This window comes from Phaseolus vulgaris, chromosome 10 (genome assembly GCF_000499845.2).
Source record: "Phaseolus vulgaris cultivar G19833 chromosome 10, P. vulgaris v2.0, whole genome shotgun sequence".
Lineage (NCBI taxonomy): Eukaryota > Viridiplantae > Streptophyta > Magnoliopsida > Fabales > Fabaceae > Phaseolus > Phaseolus vulgaris.
In genome coordinates, this window is record NC_023750.2 from 34,118,047 (window position 1) to 34,143,330 (window position 25,284).

General features: G+C 29.8%; 1 protein-coding gene across 2 annotated transcripts; it reads right to left on the reverse strand.

The window, feature by feature from the left end:
* Positions 1-4,323: 4,323 nt before the first annotated feature.
* On the reverse strand, positions 4,324-6,910 carry LOC137819570 (UDP-galactose/UDP-glucose transporter 4-like). Of its 2 annotated transcripts, none has more exons than XM_068623455.1 (7): positions 6,643-6,910; positions 6,210-6,238; positions 5,919-6,120; positions 5,573-5,794; positions 5,333-5,434; positions 5,135-5,242; positions 4,324-4,826 (listed from the first exon to the last, which is right to left on the reverse strand). In XM_068623455.1, exons 1-7 carry the CDS (start codon positions 6,766-6,768, stop codon positions 4,569-4,571), a joined length of 1,047 nt encoding a protein of 348 aa, XP_068479556.1. In that variant the 5' UTR covers positions 6,769-6,910; the 3' UTR covers positions 4,324-4,568. The 2 variants fall into 2 exon arrangements, with proteins under 2 accessions (XP_068479556.1, XP_068479555.1); XM_068623454.1 differs by having other exon boundaries at positions 5,552-5,794.
* Between the last annotated feature and the right edge of the window lie 18,374 nt (positions 6,911-25,284).

The window sequence follows — 25,284 nt, forward strand, 5'->3', positions numbered from 1 at the left end:
AAAATATAAAATATAATGAGATATTTTATGAGATTAGTGTGTTTTTAAAAAATTGTAGCTTTTAAATTTTAATTAAATTTTATTTTTGGTTACTATTTATATATTTTGTGATTGGTGACATGTCATATGAATATATGAATAGTATAATTAGAGATATATTGATATGATGAGTGAGAGATGTGCAATTTCAAAAGATTTAATAATGTATTTAAGAAGAATTTCGCATAAAGTTAAAAAAGTAACCTAACTAATAATATTATTGCATGAATAACATGATAATTTCAAAGTATTTATTTGATTTAATTGTCATTAAAAACCTAATTATTTATTTAATTGAATTTTTACGAAAATAATAAAAGATATAACCTTTTCATACTACATTATTATAAAAAAAATGTGAAAAAAATACATAGTTATTTTCATACTTAATTTATTATTATTAATTTATAATTTATGTTATATAAAAAAATAAATTATATAAGATATTGATTATATATAGAGAGATAAATATGTTAAAGTAATCATTATTTAACATGTTTGAAATAAATTATAACATGAGTTAGACCGTCACAATGAAATATTAAAATACATAACACCTAGACAATGTAATTATCATTTTTTCATTTTTAATTAAATAAGAATTAAACATTGTAAGTAAGGAGGATTAAAATGTCTAATTCTTAGACAATGTAGTTATTATTAGATCGTTTAACATGAGTTAGACAATGACAATTAACTCTAACATGAGTTAGACAATCAGAACTAAATGATGATTAAAGTATCTAATACTCAGAAAGTCTAATTATCATTAGATTATCTAACAACAGTTTTCTATTCATAATTAAATGAGGATTAGAGTGTCAAACTTGAGTTAGACAATTATAATTAAGGAGGATTAAAGTGTCTAATTTCAAACAATCTAATTATTATTAGACCGTGTAACATGAATTAGAGATTCACAATTAAATGAGAACCCTAACATGCTTAAATAAAATACATTAAACAATAAACAAAATGCACTCCTAAAGTGAACTCCACCTCCTTGGGACAAAAGTGCCTTTTAGATTTAACATTAATTTTAATGTCTTACAAATTCTTACTTATATTTTTTTAGTTTAAGTGATTATATTATATATTTTACTATTAACTTTATATTATATTCTAAATATTTACAATAAAACTTAAAATTATATTTTTTAGTTTAAGTGATTATATTATATATTTTACTATTAACTTTATATTATATTCTAAATATTTACAATCAAACTTAAAATAAAATAAAAAAATAAGCTTTTGGTTGGTAAATGTATGTGAAAGTTGCAAAGCTAGTCAGAATTTGAATAATTACTATATATATTTACAATAGTTATAAAACGAATAAATTGATAAAATTTGATATCTCAAATATCCATAAAAGAATAAAAATAATTCCAACAACATTCATGATAAATAAACTGCAGAAATATTTATTTCTCCATCACGGCGAAAAATTTAAAACAAAAAATATTAGAAATTAAAATTTAAAAATATATAGAATAGTATAAGAAAATTATTTTGATAAAGATTAATGATTAAGTAGTTGTGCTATTTAAAATGCTTCTCATTAGAATATCTTGATGAAGAAAATAGAATAGCAGCTGTTGCAGCTAAACATGCAAAAACATTAATGACTAAGGATACTATAAATAGTTCTCTGCATGCCTATAATAACAATAACCACCTCAGAAACTTATTAAAATTGTTGCCTATTGCAATTAATTAATATGGTACATATCTATATCTTATTTATTTCATAAACTATAGTTTATTAATATATGTCACCAAGCTACTCCCCTTTTGACACGTGGCCCTGTTAGAATATCCTTTTCACATTCTCCAGTTACTTTTCACATATACAAAACCATTAATTAAACTGTAAACATAATAATATATAGCTTTTGGTCAATATAACCTCCAAATGCATACTTAGTTTTGGAAATTTAGGAATACCACACATGGAGATCATATTCAGAAAAAAGATTAGTTTATAATTTTAAAAGAATTAATTAATAATGACTAAAATTTTAAGTATTTAATGATACTATAATTAAAAACCAAAACATTAATTTTTAATTTTTTTATTCGTATTGACTAAAAAGTATATAGTTTATAAATTAAAAAATAGTTTTCAATTACATAAAGACTAAAAACATTATCTTTAACTAAATAAATATATTTTTACAATTATTAGTTACTAAAATATTGCATATAGTTTTATTATAAATTTTTATTAATAATACAAATTATTTTATTATTAATAATTTTTAATTTTTAAAATAATATTTTATTTAGTTAATATAATAATTAATTATTTTTAATCTCTTAATTAATAGATCTTTAATAATTTTCTTGTAGTGATATTATAATCTCAATTAATAAAATAATAAATATTAATTTAAAATGCGTACATGTAAAAATTATATGTTAAACTTGTAATAATGTATTAAAATTATATTATGAATATTAATTTCATTTTCGTACGATTCATTACTTTAAAAAATGTATGTTCCATAATTACAATAATTTCTCTGTGAAACTATTATTATTCTTAATATTCATAATATAATTTTAATATACTATTATTACAAATTTAAAATATTATTTTTATAATCTTAGAAGTAATACTTATTATTTTATGGGCTCATATTACATTATAAGAAAAAATATTTTTAACGGGTTATATTTAGCGTTTTTGGTGGTTTTAACCCCATTAAGTACATTATTCGCGGTTTGTTTTTTCCTTAAAAGATTCAACGTCACTAACGGATTATCGACGTTTTTTACAAACTCCTGAAAATTTGATGATTCTTTGAAACTCTCGCTCTTTTTGACGATTTGAAAACCCCCATTGTTCCCGATGGTGTGAAAACCCCTATTATTCTCGACAGTTTGGAAACCCCGTTATTTTCGACGGTTTTGAAATCCCGTTACTTTCATAAATTTTCCAAACATGATACGTATATTAAAAAAATGAGTGACAAATAATAAAAATGTTTAACGGGTTAAATCTTTAAAAAAAAAAAATCCACTGACACACTGAATGTACTAATTCATTAGTAAATGACCACCAACAATTTACCCTTTTAAAATAGCTCTTTATTTATTCATTTTTATTTTTTATTGGCAAATATTTATTCATTCCTAATAAAAGAACATGAATATAATGTGATATACAAAACACATTTAAGAAAACATTCCAAGAAGGGTGAATTTACTATCACAATAGAAAGTAAGTAGAGATGTGATTTAAAGTGCAATAAACCACATCAATTCGAGAATAAAGTTGTTGGTCACCTAACTAATACATGTAAGTGTTCCAACATAAAGCACATAACCTAACTAATAAAGGATCCAATTAACCATTAAGGAGTAAAGACTAATTTTTATTTGTTATCTGTTACCATTAGAAAAGTTGAGCCAATGAAAGGATGGTCACATACCTATATTCATTATGTCAAAATATGCTTGCAAAACCAAACTAAATTATTATAAAAAATAAATTGCACCAAGTTATCTATTTCACATCCCACTCAAGTGATTAGCCAAAAAAAAAACATGGTAAGAACCGAAAAAGAAATATAACTATTTAGTTATATTATGTGTTTATTTTAATAAACTTCATGAGAACCATCACAGGACCAAATATCTACTCTTGTTCTTGTACTATTCGCATGTCCTCCTAAACCAAATATTTAAAAATATTGTTGAGTTGTTATTACTATAAAAACCAAACAAGGAAAGGAAACATGCATCTCAACACTAATAACTTTTTCCCATATACACCCCTATCATTCCTCTGTCACTCTTCCCTGTATTAAATCAGCATTCACCCAAAAGTTTGGTGTTCCCTCACATAACACTCTAGCCACCTGCAACAATCAATGCAGCGCAAAAGTTTGATTAACATTCTCAAAAATATGTGTAAGCAATAAAATATGATATTGTTCAAGACAACAACTTTCATACAAATAGCTCTTTTTTTTTTTGTAATCAGACGATCATTTATAACCACATTTGTCTCCATTGCTTGCTTTCTTGTCCAAGCGAACCCCCAAATCTAGCTGGGTTCTGATACTTTCAATGGGATGTTTAGATTAGAACTTCATTTGATAAAACTTTAATGGAGGTTAAAGATGAACTAAATTTTGGAAGTAAAAGGAAATCACATTGAAGGCCATCCTTGAGTTCCAAGGACCATTTTTCAAAACAACAATTCTAGAGATATCTATACTAAAACGTTTATAAGCTTTATTTAATCTACTTTCGTAAGCTTCTTCATGAATCTTAAGGTAAAATGTTAGAGTATAAAAACAATGTAACTTGTGTTTTTCCAATAATTAGCAATGACTTCATACAACTACATAAGCCCCTAATGACTTCATACAACTACATAAGCCCCCTCACCAGCCATTCATTCCTTGTTGAATTCTAGTAGCTTATTGTAAAGAGTGTTCAAATATATAAAACATTCTAACTTGACATCAAGTTATAGTTTTATGCACTTCATGATCAAATTGTATCTGAAAGTGTTAGACAAATCGTCTCCTTTCTTCATCTTCTCCTGCATAATAAGACTGTGCTGTAAATTCTTTGCGCTCAGGAGGTTTTTGAATATTGACAATAGGAGAAGAATTTGAGGTCTTTTTGTTAGATTTGTCATCAAGATATATCTTCAATGAAATCCCCATAGCTATGAGTAGAAGTCCAACAGCATGTTGTTCTGTCATTGGTTTGGTAAATATGAGGTATGATAGCAGCAGTGTCACTGCCTTTCTAGCAGTTGTTATCTGTCATGAAATTCAAGGAAGAAAAAAACTCACTTAAGAGCACATAAAGGGTTTAATATTTGATTAAAATACTATGGTGCTGTTCTTATCTTGCTCCAAATCAAATTTCAGTTCCAATTTTGAATGTTTAGTTACAAGATGTTTTAAGCACTGATAATTTTATAATGTTTAAGTAAAACACTATGGTGCTTTTCTTATGTTTTATCAAGTTATGGTGACATAAGAGAGTAATTAATGTTAGAGTCATATAATGGTCCCAATTCCAAACAAACATAAGGGAACTAGGAAAACTTGTGAGACTAATTTACCATGGCTGTAGTGGCAGCTCCAAAAAGGGCAATGAGTGACAGCACAGAAATTTGGCCAATAAATGTGGCCATTGCTTCAAACACTAAGACTCCATACACATACAGATTCTGCAAGAAAAGGATAAGATGACTTTATGAAGAAATAAGCAAAAGTCAAGTATGGAAAAAGGAGAAAGTTATTCCAATTTTCAAATTCACCTGTGAACATGAAGTCCATGCTTGGAATAACTCTCCTGTAAAAAGCATGGGAGGGATTAACAAAGGCAAACCCACCAGAGTAGAGCAGAAAAGCATCTCCATCTGAGTATTAACAAGGAACAAGAAAATCATCTATTATGCTAATATATGCAACTAAATAGTCACACATTTTACAAATGGATGGCATTAGTATGTGGAATATCACAGAAATTAAATCACCTGTGTGGTCTGAGGGTTTACTTTAAAGATTGCTTCTTGCAGATTTCCCGAGAAGGAGTCCATGATCAAAGCACCAGATATCATGAGAACACCAATGACACTGAAATCGGGTGATGTTTGTGCATCTGCTAGTGTGAACATGATCAAGCCAATCACCAGAAGAACAGCAGATACATATTCATGAACTGGATATTTCCTTCTTAGACCTGGTATGAAGGATCCCATCAGCATCACTGGAAGAACCTGAAGTAACAAAGTTGATTCTCATTACATTAATTCCAATATTCTAAATTAACACAGTTCAAGGGACTGAGTCATAAAGCACAACTCTGATTTTTTTTTTCCCTTGTGCCTTTTTGTCACTTGCCTTTGTGGATTTGAACATGATTTGTGCAGGGTAGTTCAGAAAAGCCAAAGATCCCTTTGTTAGGCCTTGGGACCCCATAAGCACAGCAGAAAGCTTCACATAAGTTTTCCATGGGTTCACCATTTGCTTGCTTGTGAAGCCGTAGAGATAAATCAGCAACAAGTAAACAATTCCTTGAATAAATGTAAAGTACCAACCATAGCTGAAACAAACCAAGTCAAGCATCAACTATTTCATCACAAAGAAAAGATACTAATCAATAAAAAGAGTTCCAAGGTTATCAAAATTTACCTAAAATGAAGCCTGTTATACACATATTCCTGAAACTCAGCATAAGAGCGAGAATCAATATCAAATACTAAATCATTTCAAGGATAACTTGCACATACAGAAACTTGCAAAATATTCAGAGGCATCAAACAAAAAAGGAAAAAAAGTTACATATTTATCCGGATGATTGTCTGGTTTTACTTACAGAAAGTGTCCAATTGAAGCACAAATAAAAGCAATAAAAACAAAAGACAGAAAATTATTGGAGCAAAAACATAACTAATCTTCTAGCCAGTTAGTAGTTACTAGTAATTACCTTGTTATGAAAAAACAAAGGAAGTAGATGTATGCAACAAGAATATATGAAAGACCATGGCTTATTCTGGTTTTGCAGTTTCAAACCACATATATATTGAAGCAAATACCAGGTAAGTGTGTCTATGCATATACATACCTCACATATGCCGTTAACAAGGTATCCAAAGAAGAAGCCGGAAGAGCAAATGAAGAATTGTTGCCATTTGGGTCTCTGAGAGAGAGAAATTCCAAATAAAGTACGAGCTTGATCTGCGTTTGACATGAATGCTTCCTCTTCTGCAACGCTCAACCACAAAGCCAATGTTTAAGGAAAGAAAAGTTTGCATGGGTGAGCTTTGTTTTCCAACATCGGACACAGACAAAAATATAATGGAGACAAAACAAACGTACAAAATTATCGTATGTTCAATCCATACGTTGGTATATAGCTGTACAACTACAAATAAGGCACTCCACACTTGACACGAATCATAATTTTATGAATATTATACTTAGCAATTATTAGAGTATATTTAAAAAGGTATTTAGTTCATTTAAATATTTTATAATTTTTTTTTTTAAATTCAAAATTGTTTTTAGAAAGTTCGGAAAAGTCTCTATCCTCCCTTATGCCACACAAAATCTTCGATTTTTTTTTATTAGTGTAGGTAGTATAGTGCAAAAGGTATTCTAATGATTAAGTTAAAATTAAGTATAAATTAGGTGAAAATAATAAATACTAGCGTGACTTTATCTTATTTGATATACTAATGAACCTCTAACGTTGATATAAATTAGAATAAATAAAAGAGTTAATTTCAGAGTTATATTATTCTATAATATAATTATGTTAAACATACTGTATTAATGAATTTTAATTAGTTCTATAGAAACTGGTCCAAGGGTCCTATGTGAGGTATGATAAAAAAATGATTTGAATAAAAAATAAGTATATAGAAAGTTAATTCAAAATAATCTTATACAACTACATAATATATAAATACAGTATAAACTTGACCGTACCTGACTTCTTAAGAACGAACATTTAATAGTATATTTTTAAAGTTTTCATTGCAACTGTACTTACGTTTAAAGTTTGTCATTAAAAAAATTAATTGGATGAAAATTTTCAATGAAAACGACTTCAAGAAGAGATGCAAACCTCCTTATAAATCACGTTTCATTAATTGCCATGCCATCTATTCATTTATATATATATATATATATATAAGCTTATAATATTTAATTGAGAATTTTAAATATTGTATGATAGTTAATTAAGATTACCATATGATAGTTAATTAGGATGACCAGAATTTTTTTAAAAGATAACAAAATGAAGTAATATTCAATAGAGATTTTAAAAGATGAAAAAAGAATCTATCTCATATTCAAAATCATGCATATTTCAATGCTAGGATTTTTGTAAATGTGGTTGACTTTGTGTATAAACACTATTTCATGAAACAATTTTGTTGAAGGACTTTTCTATTTACATAAAAAAGATAAATAAAATAAGAAAATAGTTATGCACCTGAACTCATTATTTACGATTGATTTGTAGAGTGTTTAAATGAAGTGTGATAGTTCTTTAAATATGTATTTGTTTCATCTTCTTACTTATGAGTTTGCGTTTTTCTCATTTATTTTTGTCATTTTGATACTATTTTTCATTTTTTTTACTTTATTTTGTTGTTCATGTATATTATTTTTGTATCATAATATCAACACTAATTTTTAGTGAAATGAATTTTGATTTACATAATTTTCCAAACTTATAAAAGTAAAATTACTCATGCATCAAGGGAACTACTCAACTAGTAGTAAAAGAACTTTGAGACATGCATTTCATTTAATATTGTTAGTTATAACAAACTATTCTAATTGAAAGATGATGTCCTTAAAGCTAGTAAAATTGTGATATTTGAGCAAAGATATTGTGTTTGGGAAGGAGAAAGTAAGGAGAAATCTATGAAGGATCATTTGTCCAATGGAAAAAAAAAAGGATATAATGGGAAAAGAATGAAAGATAAGATCTCAAAATAAGAGGGAGATTCACTCGGTGGATAAATGAGAATATTTTTGTTTAATGTCAGGGTTTTGGGAGAGGTTAAATGAAGATATATAAAACAATTAATGTAAAAATAAAGGGTCCAAGTGTTGTGTATGCAAGAGACATGGAATGGGTGATGATGTGTATCTTTATTCTGAATTGATTTATTGAATTTTTTAGAGGATTGGGCAAAAGCTTGATGGAAGAAATGGAACAAGGATGGCTCCAATGAAGCTATGGATTCCTTGAAGGTACATGAGGAGTAGGGAGAGTGATTGGTTGGGTCATATCACCTGGAGACACTAGTGCAAAAAGAAGAAAAGGATACGCTTTATTTAGTGCGGCTTTTGCGCTACCCGCTTTTGAAAAAAACGCGGTGGCATTTTTGAAATTATTTTGATTTACGAATGCGGTTATTTGTATAACCGCACTTGTAAATCAAAGCGCTTGATTTACGAATGTGGTTATTTGAATAACCGCATTCGTAAATCAAAATTCTTTGATTTACGAATGCGGTTTTACCTTTAACCGCATTCGTAAATCCTTTTTTACCCTAAATTTTGAAGCGCGCCACACACAATTTCAAACTTTATTTCTCGTTTTTGCCTTCGTTTCGCGTTCGCACTCTGAGTTCGTCTCCTTCTACTGCATCTGCATTCCATTTGTGCAATGTAAGTTTCTTGAACTCTCTTTTTTCCTCTTCATCTTCACAAATATATGCATAAATGTTTTTCGTTTTTCTTATATATGTTTTTTTCCTTGCATTGGTGGTCTCGAAGCACTCTTTCATTGTCTTCGTGGTTTCTTGTGGATTTTTTGGTTTGTTCCGTTGTTGCTTCCCTGTCCGTCGTCGCTTCTGCTGCCGCCACCGTTGTTTGCTCCCGTGACTCTTCATCAATCTTGGCTTCACACAAGATTGACGATGTTTTAAAATTTTTAATTTTTTTAATGATTCGGCATATACAAGTGCGGTTAAAGCAAATAACCGCACTTGTAAATGGTATTTATAAATGCGGCTATATAGCCGCATTTATATTTCTTGATTTACAAGTGCGTGTTGATCAAATGCGGTTATAAAGCCGCATTTATAAATTCAAAACAACCGCATTTGTTTTATGTTTCTGCACTAGTGAGAGGTGAAGGAGAAGACCAAAGGTGTCTAACCTAGAGAGATTTAGACAAGAGAGTGCAAAAGCTAGCAACTTGGCAGCATAACACTCTAAAATTGATCTTATTAATTTGTGAGCCAAGCACCTCAATTGATAGAAGAGAGGGCTGAACATTTTGGAGCCAAAATTTGAAAATTCAAAATAAAATTCTCTAATGAGAAGGTGTCATGTGGACTCATGCTTTCCATGTTTAGCTTACACCTTACATGCTAAATCCTCTCCACTCCTAGGTTGCCATGTGGATTTTCATGTGCTCCATGCCAAGGTAATTTTCATCCTCTAATATACCCTAGACGTCTTAGGGTTACATTGGGCTAAAAGAAGCTCAATTATTACCCTAATTAGTCACTTTTAACCTTAACTATACCTATTTTACTATTGGCCCAAATACAAGCCCAAAAACATATGCTACTTGGCCCAAATATTTGGTCCAATTATTTTATGCTAATAGGCCCAATACATGACTCATGAAATCCTATATAACTTTATACAATTTATTTAAGCTAAAGCTTGGCCCAAAAATAATGTTAACTAGTCAGTCGAAACTTAGTCTTCTTGTGTTTTTCTGACCAAAACTCTAGTTTATGTTTTGATGAGTTGAAGGTCTTCTTGGATATGTTTGTACATTCTTTCATCCTAGAGTTATCCTTTTAATTGGGATTACTAAAATAAATAAAACCCCAATTAGACCCATATTTGCAAATAAATCCATAAACAACCTTTAGGTCTTCATCTATGTGGTTATGTGTGGCTAGGGGCTCTGCCATCAATGAGGATGTTGGAAAATGATTTTTTCTCTTGTGGGTGAAAATGAGGTAGGGTGGTGTACTTGGAAAAGAGTACTATGTTTATGAGATTTTGTTGTTGGTTACTATGTTTAGGAGATTCAAAGGTATTTGAAGTTACATTATCATTCTTGGGATTGAGATATGTGGGCTTTGAAGGAATTTGGAAGGACAATAGGAGGAATGTTGTGTTGGTAAATATTTGTTCATCATATGAAAAAAGTTGAGAATTGAGGGAGAGGAAAGAAAGTAGTACATGATCTTTATGGTGTATACTAGGAGACTTCAATTATATTCACAAAAACACCAAGATAAAACAAAGAAACTTAATGATATGGAAAAAAAATAAAAGAGATGCAAAATTTAAGTCAAGAGAAAATTTGAATTAGAAATGATTAAAATAACCAGAAAACAAAACAAGATTGTTAAAGAAGATGATATTAACTGTAAATTTTCTCACTTGGAAAAGGAGTAAAAACAAAATAACAAGGTTGCATGTAGAAGGGAACTAGGTGCATAACCCTTCGCAAATGAATAATGAAGTACATAATTTTTTCTCGAAGAGATTCTATAAGGAAGGTAAAAACAAAATTGCAGTAGATAGGATGAAGTTGAAATTACAAGTGTATGAAGGTTATATAAATAGTCGTGAGTTTAAAATTAAGGAAAATTCAAATTTAAATATCATATGTTTCTCCTTTGAAATTCAGTAGAAATGGTGAACCTAATGCATATGTGTTCCTTATCTATTCCATAAGCTCCATGTGTGTCGCTGTTTGCATATGAACATTCAAATGTGTGAAAAGGCTTGGAAAAGTGACCCAAAATGCTTCTTGCCTCTCTGTTTTTAGTTACCAAGGTTTTAGTTACTTATTACTTTAAATTCTAAGTTAGTCTTAGTCTTTATTAGTGTAGCACCCCATAATTTACATATAACTATTACAATCAAAGTTCTACCAGTTTCTATACAAACTTGGAGTTTGTCAAAACATTCCTAGTACATGATTAGGATTTATAAAAATACAAATATTTACATATCCATAACTCAAAACAATACTCTGAAACCTCTAAGGATCTCCTGCACCTGTATGGTCATCTACTCGTGTACATAGTACAATCATCGCAGTTTAAACACAACAAGAAAAGCAAGGGTAAGCTAGTAAAAATAGAATTTTATAATATACACAATTAAATCAAAAGATAAAACCAAATTACATGATTAATTTATCAAATTATTCAATTTTCTTCAAATCTCAACAATAAAACAATCACATAGATCTCACATGGATCTACACATCTAGAATATTCAACAAACAACGTCTTCCGGAAGACCCGTATTAAGTAAGTCCTACCAGAGACTAACATCTGATCCAAAGATTACTAGCGAATCCAACAGAAAGGATCAGAGTAAGTTCAATACAACCCAAGCCGTGCATCTCATATGTCACGGTGTGCATGAACTCCCCCATCAGCTTCTTACCACCTGATATCTTAGTCTATGTGACTTAGATCATCAGTGAAGCTCGGAGATCTCTATTACCACATAGGCATCAATACTTAATACACAACAAACATCAATCCATACATTATCCCAAATGTATGAATTCAATTCCATACCATTCTGTCATACAATATCATTCAAAAAGTGATCCACAATATTCAAAAGTCTATTTGACATAAAAAAATAACACTTTAATACTAAATCATCAAAACCTAATATTTCCACAAATTTAAATTACATATAAACAAACAACCCAATATATTTAAACACACAACATCCCTGCAAGAGAAATTGAATATTGGGACCACGTCCCTTCCACATCCAGATCTTCTAGCCTAGGGTTCTATTAAAAATTAAATTTAGCTTCCCTTACCTCAATTGCTTCCTTTCCAAGCAACTTTTAGAATTTTATTCCCCATAGTCTGGATAAACTTCAAGATTTACGGGCCTAATGCAAGTTATCCAAACATAATAAAAATTCAGTATATAGTAGAATAAGTTGAAAGGGTTAAACTTCTCAACTGACCCCACCAATATTGATGACTAATTCCTAAAGAAAAACAGAGAACAAAGGATATTTAGAGTAAAAATGAACTTACTCTGTTTGAAAATCTGATCAGGTAGAAATGTTCCTGTACCGTCCCGTACCCGGGCGTTGACAAAGTCAAGGTCAAAGTCAACGTAAGGCATCGCCTAGGTGGAGGTGACGCCAAATACAGGCCTCGCCAAGAGAAAGCGTCGCCAAGGTAAGGCGTCGCCTAGCAGGGCGTCGCCGAGATAGGGCGCCGCCCAACTGGGTGTCGCCAAGATGGAATGGCACAAGGGCAAGGTGACCACAGCGCTGCTCCCCGATACCCATGGGTAGGAAAGACCATGGAGGGGGCGACGCCGTGGGAAGGCCCCAAACCCTGGATAACCAGGGAACAATAATAAAGAGAAGAGAAAGGTGGCTTCAAGGCCATAGAAATAGCGCCAGTATAGAGCAACCTGCCTCGTGAAGTGCCCCTGTCGTCCAGAAACGCCCTTGGGATAGATACGACCCAGGAGAGGGGTCACGCCCGGGGGCAGCCAGGCACAGGGCACGAGAGGAAGGTAGATACGCTCTCACAGTGAGTGACTAGAGGCTTGGGGGCATGAGTTGGCACCCAAAAAGTCACCCCTTGCGCAGTAGCACTCCCAGGCAGGAGGACTCACACGTAGAAACGTCCCCAGCTGGGCAGAAACGCCCCCAGATGGGGTCATGGCGTCGTGAGGCCCTCCACGTGTACGACAGCCGGTTCATAATAGAAACACCCTTTAGTCAGGTACCAGGTAATTAAAGTCATTTAGTACAGTTTTTGTTTCGAGCGTTTAAGGTACTATAAAGGCTCCCAAGCGTTTCAACGTCTTAAATGCGCTACGTTTTCTAATTAGACACACTGATTGAGTGCGTTACATTTGTGATTAAAAGCGCTTTAAGGCGCTTTAAATGCTTGGGTAGTTTAAATAGCGCTGAGAATGTTGGGAACGGGGTTCGAACTTTTGGCAAATTTTCCAGAGACACTCTAGTTGCTTGCTCGAGCCCTGAGGTTACGCACAAGGGACTAGGGAAAGATTGTTTGCCAGAACGAGAATATACACACAATACACAATCCATTTTTAAGACCTTCAGAGTGCCATACGCGGTGCTCAGAGACGGAGGTGCACAGTTTTGGTGTTTCTTGCTGGCTGACTTGAGCGTCGGAGTGCAAACGGCCGCTAGGGCGCCCTTTTGTCCTCTTTTTGCAGGAATCCACAGGTAACCAGTGGGAAGGAGTCCCTAGCTGACGATCTGAGGTCGCGTACGAAGACGTCCCAGTCAACCGGACGGAACAGTTCCTTAACTTCTTAGCTACAACGTGGTACGATGAGATTCTAAAATAGATGAGGTATGAGGTGAGAAATTAAGAGAGAAGGGAGAGAAGAGAAGTTGGTAGAGAGAGAAAGGGAGATAAGGAAGAAAGGAAAAAAAATGTGTGCAGGTGCAGAGGGTTTTTGTTTTGTTTTTAAAAAAGTGTTCTTACAATTAGTCTTATAGACACTAATTTAAAATCTAAAATATTAGTAAACTAAAATCTTGATAGCTAATTGAGATACCAATGTAGAAACTATTTTATACATTTTTATTAATAATAAAAACCACTTTAGATACCAATAATTTTTTAATTTATAAAATAATATTTAATTTAATTAATATAATGACTAATTATTTTTTATTTTTAAATTTAATTTCTATTTTATGATTTTATGGTAGTGGTACGTTGGGACAACACTACTTGATCACAGAAGCATTATCTAGGAATTAAACATTTATTATCATTTAATAAAACATTCCTTGAAAAATAGAGGCGAAACATACAAGAAAACACTTAGTGGAATGAGGTTATTTACTCAATTTGGTGAAAAAAAGTTAGGAATAATATATGAAAAAGATAGTTAGATAAGATGATCTGAAAATGAGATTAGTAAAAAGGTCGGAGATGGTGTCAAGGTGATATTATGGACTAATGTACATTACACATAACAACAAAAATAACAACAAAACTTAATAGTAGAATATATAAGATTATTTTCCCTCTCAAAATAGCAACAAATGGAGAGAGATGATCTATTTAAATAAAAATAAATGCTACTCCAAAAAATAAAAGAAAAACTCAGAAAAGAATTGAAGTTGAAAGAAGTCTAATAAGTTGTACTCATTAAATTGTATATGAATTTGTAAGTTCATAAAAAATATTCTAATCTTTTAAATTTTAAATTATAAAATCTAATTCATACAAGTTTTTAAGAAGTCGTAATATTCTTATAAAATCTTTTAAGTTATGCATTACTTTTAATGTAAAAAAATCCTTTTAAATATCAATTGAATATATTTAACATAATTTTTTATATTAACATTTAATTGAAACTGAGGAGATGTACATTTTAAAATATCTATTATCATAATCTACAATTTTTAATCAAATGATAATTTATAATTATACGACAATGTAAAAAATATGTTGATATTTCATTCTAATTAAACTTTTATATTATTGTGTGATAAATGTATCTTTTGAAATTTTGTCTAATATTTTTCACCCAGATTTTCTTAGAAAAGATAAATGCAAAGGATAAAGGGTTTTAATATAAAACTTATCTAACTAATAAAAATCATTACTTAAATTGTTACAAATTTATTTGAAATTTAAGTATTTTAATAAGTTATTATTTTTTTTCTACTAGTATTCTCCATTAAAAGAAGGATACAAGAGGGACATTTCTTCATGCATCTCAATACATTTCATCTACACTCTTATAAGTATGAAAATTAAGATTTATTTTCTCATTTCTGAATTGTACAATTTACAAAATCATTTTTTATGAAAAAAAAAATCAGTTTCCATAATTCAAAAGTCATAACAACGAGGAGACGACAATGTTGTTAGTGATAATTTTTTTTATTGAAAGTGAATAGTTTTGAAACACTACTAGAAAGTTATTAAATAGAAATTAATTTTTAATAATTAAAAATAATTAGTTGTTATATTGATTAAATTAAAAATATTTTAGAAAAAAGAAAATTGGTTTTTAAATTAGTTTCTATTATTGATAAATAATTTCTAAATTTGATATAAAAAACCTTGATAGCTAATTAGATATCAATTTAAAAATTATTTATTAATAATAGAAACTAATTTAAAAACCAATAATTTTTCTAGTTTCTAAAATGATATCTAATTTAGTCAATATAGCAACTAATTATTTTGTCTAAAATTAGTTTTTATTTAATGATTTTCTTGTAGTGAAAAAAAAACAATTAAGATTATTTAAGTCATCCAAATTATCTAAAATTTAAAATTAACTTCGAATTATGTAATTTAGAAGTTTTTTTTAAAAAATATTTTTCAAATTATGTAATAAAAAAAAATAACTTTAACCTATAATACAGATATTTCTACTTTCCATTCAAATTGAAATCTATCTCGTCCCATCTCTTTCACTTTGTTAAAATTCCTCTGCGTTTATATCTCTTTAATAAAGAACATTTAACGAACTAATTATTAATTAAAAAATGAGAATGATTGAACGATTAAACTATTTTATTTTTTAAATCTTAATTATTAGATACTTTTAAATAATTCAATTAGCTCAAATAATTTATTTATTTTCAAGTGAGTGTTTTTGTCTAAATTTTATCAATAATGATAGGATCATCCACTTGCATCGTTACCCAACAAATTAGAATCTTACATATTTGGTAAATGTCGTAATCACGTTATTAAAGAAAATATAGAAATTTCGAATACGGTTGAATTTTTTCTTTTGTATAATGGTGTTTAAATTAGAACGAATCTCTCTCAAAAAAATCATATTAAATGAAATTAATTATGTGTTATTTAGGTAAAGACTTAGAGTAAGTCAATAAAAGTTAGAGCATTGGCTATGAAATAAAACGGCTTTTTGGCAACCCTATGAGCTTATATCAATCGCACTTTGTTTATTCTTCAATAGAAAATTAAAACCATAGCTTATGCCTTTAATGAATTAATTATTGATAATAAATGATAATACTTTTTAGTTAGATTTTAAAAATATAGAAATAAGTTAATTATATTCAATATAAACATTAAATAGTTAGGAATTGGAAACATCCATCGAACTTTATTTATTCTTCAACATAAAGTCAAAGATCATAGTTTCTTTTTTCCAGGTATATTATTTTTTTATATCAAAATCATAGTTTGATTTTAAGGAATTTTTTTAATACATATATTTTTTACTAAGCCTATATGAAGATATTCATAACTTAATAATGTTCAATGTAAATACCTAAAAACAAATAAAATATATTAATCAAATGCAAGAACCAACTTTTTTTACCAATTCAAAATAAATAGGTTTACAATGATAAATTACAAGTTATATAATGTAATAACTGGTTTTTTCTACCAGTTTAGAAGGAATTCTACAATCAATGAAAGGCTAATGTAATTGTTAATTAATGAGTCAAAAAATAATTTAGATGTCTTCTACAATGGTTAAAAATTTAAGTTTGATTGAAACTTTTAGAAATATGAGTTTGAATGTATAATTTATATTTGACCATATTAGTTGCAATATGTTGGTTATGATTAATGATTTAGGGTTTAGGGTTTAATTTTAGACATGCCAAAGATTTGTTAGGGATTAATTTATTGGGTTTGATGAGATACTATAGTTCAAAAGTAAGAATATGTGTGTTTACTAATGAATGGTTGAAAAGAATTATTGTTGATGAATGTCAAAAAAATTAAGTTGAGTATTAATTATGGGATAACTAAAATGTATCAGATTTTAAAACAATATTTTTGGTGGTCAAATATAAATAAATATGTATCAAGATATTTATCATCTTCTCTGATTTGTTAAAAGTCAAAGGTAGAGTGCCAAAGACCACGTGACATGTTACAACAATTAGATATACTAGTGTAAAAGTAAGATAACATTTTTATGGATTTTGTTACTCCTTTACCATAAATAGTGAGAAACATACATACTAGATTCATGTCCTATTTTTTTAACCTAATTAATGAGGTTCATATAAAAAAAGATTTATCTTATGGTGAAAGTCAAAGATTATTTGACAAGACGACTCAAATGTAATGGCATTAGTGTGATTAAAATGTTGTGGGACTTGAAAGTGGATGATTCTACACATAAGTTAGAAGATAAAATAAAAGAGTCTTATCCTTGCCTTTTCAATGGTACGTGAATTTTGAAGGATGAAAATTTTGTTGTTAAGAAAAATGTAAGACCTAAGGTAAAGAATTGAAAATTTATAAATAGGCCATAAATGTTCATTCTTTATTTCATTAGAATTTTATCTCTTTGAAAATTTAGTTCTATGAACTCTCTCTAGATTCTAAAGATAATTAGGATCTTGTTGTGTTGTTAGAGTATATATGTTTGAAGAGTTAGATGATCAAGTCTACCTAGATTTGCATAAGTCATTCATTCTCTACTAAGGATTTCATCTTTTATTTCTCTTTAGGTGTTTTAGTAAAAGGAAAATATTGATGGTGTAAGATTTGGTGCTTGAAATATTGTATAGATGCGTAAAGGACAATATCATATAGATATGTTAAAATGGCATACTAAAACTCCTTAATTTGTTGATTTAATATAGAATTTCTATCTAACTAAACAAAGGTTTTAAAAGTTTTTTGAAAGTGTTTTACTAGTTCAATCCACCTCCTCTCTTGAACTTGGTCATATTATTCTTAGCACATTCTACTATTGGAGTTGTCTAGCTCAACAATATGAGCCCACTCAAGTAAGGAAGTTTTCCTTGGTTGTAGGAAGCAAGGTCACTTAAGCTAAAACAACTCACTCAAACGACACCTAATTGATGGTACTGATAATGTTTATATGTTATATCAATTGTTTATGTTATATATGTATGATTAATGCATGATGCCTATATGATAAGTTATTTGATTATTAATGTATAATATACATTGTGTTGTATATTGTATGTGATACATGATATGTGTCATTCATAGGTGTGGCTATACCTAATGTGGGAGTAGATGAGGTTATAAGTGCCCATGGTAAATCATAACAAAGCTAGGGTTTTACTTTTATTTCCCTTTTGTTTAATATTGTATACACTATTTTGAGAATGTAATGTTTCATTTTTTTAATATATATATATATATATACTAGTATATTAGTATTAAATGAGACATTACAACCCTCTTCTTCTTCTTATCTTCAACTTTGAAACATTTAAGTCCACCTTATTATCATTTACCTTAGACTTTAAAACTTTTGAAACTCCTTAGTCCTAATTGAGGTCTGAACTTCTTCCGGAGTAATCATTTGTTCATTCTTGGACAACAAAAGATCCTTGAAATGCTAAAAAAATATTAAACAAAGCATTTAAAAGTTGTAATGTCGTATCTTCATCTTCGATCTTCACTTCAATGTTCTCAAGATTATTCAAAATCTTGTTAAAATTTGTCATTTGCTCCATTGTTGCTCTTGATTATGTCATCTTGAACTAATATGATTGTCACTTCAAACAAAATGTGCCAAAAATTTCATGATATACAATGACTCAAGCTTATCCATATTATTGTAGCAATTATCTCCTCTGTAACTTTTCTTAGTACCTTATCTTCAACGCACATAATTATGACACTTTTGACTTTATTGATCATGTTAGTATTCTCTTTCTATGACATAGAAGGTGACATGTTCATGTTAGCCTTTATCAAATTAGCACAAACTTGTTGTATCAAAAATAACTTCCAACTTGATCCTCGATAACCCAAGTCATTATCACTAGAGAACTTCTCAATATCAAACTTGGTAGTTATGTCTCAATTTTTTATTTTATTAACTTTATTTGTTTCTTATTCTCATGGACAAAGTCAATTGTTGGGTACACAACAATGAAAAAAAGAACAAGAGAAAGAAATAACAATAGAAACAAAGAGCAAGAAAAAAAATGTTTTATTGAACGGTGAGATCAAACACACTGAGATCATGTATTGAACAAAGTACATAAAGTTTAAACAAAATTCTCTAACTCTCTCTCTTTATACATACATATATATGTATGTATATATGTATATGTGTGTATGTATATGTGTGTATCTATATGTGTGAGTGTACACACATATAAATACAGCAACATTTTTTAAATAGAAATAAGTAAATGAATACGTGGAATTGATCCTAGATGATGCGAGCAAATGAGTTATGAGAAGTTGCACAAATACATTCCATTCTTGTGATGAAACGTTCCCTAGTCCTAAGGGTAAGCCTGATCCCTATTTACTATGTTTAAGACCTAAATATTTTTCCAACATAGCAAAAAAAAAATGACAATCAAAAGTAATGCATATGTTGTATCAGTGAAAACACTAAGATATTGTGAATTCAATAACTTTAAGAGGCCAGTAACTTCCAAAAAATTCAATAAGAGTTCATATACACAACCAGTTTAAGGAAAGAAAATACGAAAACAAAAAGTTAAAAAATACTCTTCATAATTCTTAACAACACATCGAGCTTTGTTGTTGGAGGTAAGATCATTGGGCTTGAAAACAAACTTTTCTTCAGTCTGTAAAGAGAGGGAAGGAAATTGCATAAAAAAATCTTAGTGCGAAAACGAGATTTCACAAAAATATCAAACAAATTGAAAATGCTAATGCACCAATTTGAGGTCATCGGGGGTGTCAGGGTCTTTGGCGGTGTCGTGAAATGCGCCTTGCCGTGAATACCGACTAAAAGAAACCCTAGGTTTGAACTTCATTCTCTTCCCTCTCCTTTCTATGACGGGAATGAAGAGTGTATAAGAAAAGAAAATGAGATTTAGGGTTTACTCTGTGAAGGTGCAGGTGATGGCTAGGTTAAACGAAGAAGAAATTTGGAGATTGGGAAAAACAAAGAAACAAAGGATTTTGGGAATAGGTTTTCAAAGGATTTTTGGAAATTTGGGAGAATCATGGAATGAAGATGAGAATAGGGTTTTGGGAAATAAAAAATTTGAGGAAGTATGGGAAATGTAGGAAGCGAACGAGGGACTTGCAAAGATGATGGAAAGTGGAAAGTAAAACAAGAGAGAGAAAACAAGGTTGTTTTGAAAAGCTCTAGCGCAAATGGAGCCGACGGTGGATGTGCTAGAGAGAAAATGGTGACTGGCAGAGAGAAGACGATGAATTGCAGAGAAGATGGTGGATGTGGCAGAGAGAAGGCGAAAAGCGGCGGGGAGAAGACGGTAAGTGGCAGAGAGAAGAGAGATTTCAAAGGTTTTAGGGAATAAATTTTGGGAATTGTGTGGGAATTATATGGAGGGAACTAAATGCGGGAAAAGTTTTATTTCGAAGGATAATTATGGTGGTTCTAATTGCCACATTTCAGAGGATAATTATGGCGGTTATGAAGCTGTCATATTATACAGAAAATTGTGGCATTTTTAATAACCGCCACCAAATACAAATTTTTTTGTAGTGAAACTTAACTCATTTCTCATTTTAAATATTCAAAGCATGTTTACTATTTTGTTTATTTAATGGTTAAAAGTGTGCTGGAAATATTTGGATTCATGGACCTAGATTTTTTTTTAACTAATCCTTATTGATAAATTTAGTGCATCACCTTTAAAAAATTCTATTTTAATAATGATTTTACCTTAATTAAATTAAATTATTTTTTAAAATTTGACTCAATTCAACTATATTTAATTATTGCAATAATTGAGTTAGTATGATATATAGTAGGTATTGCAAGTCTACTCTACCATTCAGATTCCTTTATTTGTTCCCATCTTCTCTCACCAACACACATACTAGTAATTCCTCCAAGAATTCAACTTGCTAGCTCCAAGTCAAGTTTTGTAACTTAACTTCTGATTAACTCATATAAAATTGGAAGAAGAAATAAGAACAAGTAATGAAAAAAACGCGAGGACAAACTCAATGCTTAGCAATACATGGAAGATATACTCGAGAGCGTCCAGAAGTTATCTTAGACATTGATGGGGAACCAATTGCTCCCACTGACAAGATTGTAACTGACTTAAGTTATTTCCTTGGCACGATAGCTAGAAATTCTTCCTTTTGTCCCTTGATTTACACAAATTTCAAAGTTTTGCTCAATGACAAAGATAACAAGGCTTGTATATGGGCATATGTTATGGTATGAAAAATAAATTTATATTGATTTAATGATTAAATATTTATGGAAATACAATCATTCTAATACTCTTTTCATAGGAAATGTTCATCATTAGTGATAAAGGAGAGAAAGCGATATTTACTTACATAAATGATGCATGAAGACGTTACAAGAGTTTTATCAAGAAAAATAAACTTTTTAAAGTACTCCATATTGAATGATCGCCTCAAACATCGTCCATTATTCATTTATGAAGATCATTTCAAACAATTGTTGAAATATTGGAACACTAGCACTATCAAGGTTAGATAATTTAATGTCTTATTACTTTAAAATTGCATTACTATCTACCTTCATTGTTATTTTTATATTATTACAATGTAGAGCATTAATGAGTAAAATGTTGCAAATAAGGCATAACAAAAGTACATTCATCGCATGAGACCAACCAATTTTGCTAGAATTGATGTTGAATTAGTAAGATACTTCTAATTATGTCTCAATATTTTAAATCCAATACAAAAACATCCTATTAACTTTTTGTTATTGTTTTTTAATATGTAATTTTTGTAGCGTGCCAAGAAAAAGGTAGGAGAAAAAGTTATCCAAGCTAAAATATTTATTACAATTCGTCAACGTCGAAAAGGCCGAAGAGGAAAAGAAATGGATGAAGAAACATATAATATCATTGTAAGTTTACAAATATTTATGAAGTACATATAAATATATTCTTTTTAATAATTAAAATTCATTCTCTTTCATTAGACTAAGCTTCAAGATTCTACAGAAAACTAAAGTGAATCTGAGAAACAAGCATTTCAATCAATATTTGGGAAAGAGAAACCTGGGAGAGTATGTTGTTATGAAAAGACTATGACACCATCAACATTTAAGAAAAGGAAGAAAGTTTTGCTATAAGAAAAGAACATGCAAATGAAATAAGTGGCATGGTGAAGAAAATTGAAAATCTAGAGGCAATGATAAAATTTGTGGTAAAGCAACAAAATTTAGATTCAGTGGAAGATGACATAAATAATATGATGACACATGTTTTAACTAAAGAAAGTAGTGGAGTGGGGTTTACATTCATCTGCATCCACCCATGATCCTTATTATGAATAGGTATATATAATTGAAAATTGTTTATTGGGCTTTGAGAAATGTTTTCAAGTTACACATGAAATTGCTTTGATTTGTAATGTCGGAGGAGTACATCTAAAAGTCACTGTTTTATCCTTAAGTTGTTTTTTTTTTTTTTTTGCTTGGATCATAGAGATATAAACACATACATAACCACATTGGAATTTCAATCATGTTAATAAGTTTAGTGGTATGGATTGAAATATGTGGTACTCTTGATGTTGTGTTGTAAACACATACATGCAATTGTCTAGTGTTACATCAAAGTTTAATGAATTTGATTGAGACATGTTATTGATTATTTATATAATTATATTTTGGTAGTTGCTATATTTATTTTGTTTGAATTAGATTTAATTAGTATATATTTATGTATTTTTTGCAGCTTGAAGGCAATGAAGACTATGAAGACAATCTTGAAGAAGAATGAACTTATTGGTATGTAGTAAAGAAATAATACATTATGTTTTTTAACTAAGTTTGTAATTTTAATTTTGGAGACTTGATCATTATCATTATAGTTTAAAACAAATTTTTTGATTATGTAGTTTGAACACATCCATTGAAATATGTGAGATTTTTTTGTTGGGTCACTTCTATTTCAATATACATTATCCTTCAATACTTATTATTTCCATCCTGAACTTTTGTATGAGTAATTACTCTAAAATTAAAAAATTTGTATTGTTGTTTTTGTTAATACTTTAAGAAACGCTTTTTAAATTGTTGTCTTTATAAAAATTGTGGCCTATTACAAACGACCACGCTCACCTCGACCTCGGCTAAACAATCGTTTCCTAAACCTTAGGCCATGATTTTTATGCTTTTGACCACAATTTTATGTTGTTGCCTAAATTAATAATTGTTGTAGTGACACACTTAAAAACACTACAAAAAAATTAAATTTACCAATAGATTATTACCTATAGATCTAAATCTATAGGTAAATTTATCATTACTTACGGATATTACCCTCGAATCTAAATCTGAAGGTAAATTCAACATTACCTACAAAATATTATCCACAAATCTGAATTCGTAAGTAAATTCAGTTACTCACGGACACAAATTACTTACATCCACATTACCAATGAATTTTGTTTCATGGGTAATCCATGACCTACGCATTTTGTTCCATGGATAATACTGATTTTTCTTATTTAAGACATCAGACGATAATCTAATCATAACACTAGTATATGACCATTTAGTCTTAACATCACTAGATTCACAATCCAATAAACAATCTCTTTGTTTAGATGGTATGATTTAGAGTCAAATCTCACATAATTCATTAACATAAATTGGAATGTTTAGTTCAATGTGTCGATATGTGTAAGTAAACAAGAAGTAACCATAATATAACTATCTTGAAATCTATAAGTGTTCAATGTTATCAACTTGGTAAAGCAACATCTAGGTGCCTAATGAACATGACTATACCTTACACATTGGGAAAACAAAATTAGTTGGAAACTTGTTATGTATCTCTTGATCCAACTTCTTCCTTATGTGAGAAGGTATTATGGATATCTATTTGAAGTAATTTTTAATTGTGTACAATTACACCAAATTGTTTGTTGAGCTTTTTTTCCTTTGTCAATTTTTTCCTCTTAATATCATAAGCACTTCTATGTTGCTACCTTTGTCTTCCAGTCCCATTATTTCCATATGAAGGTATATCCACATCATTGTTTCTCCCAACATTCATCGCAAGTTCACACTTAGAATTAAGATTGAAATTTGTTGTTAATCCTATTTGTTGTGTAAATATGATTTCTCATATTCCACAGAGTAATTTGTAACCCTATTGGGATAAAAAAAAAGGTTTTCACTGTGGTACAAAGAAAGACTTGGTCTTGGATCACGGTAAAAGAAAAGCTGGCTACTTTCTCTCAGACTGGTGCTTGGAACCCCATTGTTGTATGAGGTATTTGAAAGATTGATTTGTTGTTCCTATCTAATGTTTATACCCAGGTTTGGAAGTTGTGGTTTGTTCTGTGCAGGTTTTCTTGGCATGGATGGATTGATGTGAGTGTCTTAGGTTGCGATTGGAAGTTGCTGGTGTTTTGTGTAGGATTTTCTGGTTATGCTCTCTTTTGCAGGTTCGATTGTTGTCTTTGGCATTGAGTTTGACGTAGTCAGAATGCTAGTAAAGATCTTCTTTAGCTGTTGGATTTTATGCCTGTTTTAAGGGCGTGTTTCAACATAGGGTTGAGGGTTGGGGATCTCTGTATCTGATATTTTATACGTGTTTTTGGGTATTGTCATGTAAGGTCTGGTGGATACTTGCTGGTGCAAGAAAACTTGTTTTTGGTTTTTGTATAAGGGTTGGGGTACCCCTGAAGTACCTCATTTTATTTTATTTATTCTTTACTGATAAAAAAAGAGAGTAAAATATGAAAACATTATTTCAACGAAAATAACATTTCTTAAAATAAAATATTCTCCATTATCCAATGATATAATTATCCATGAAAAAATG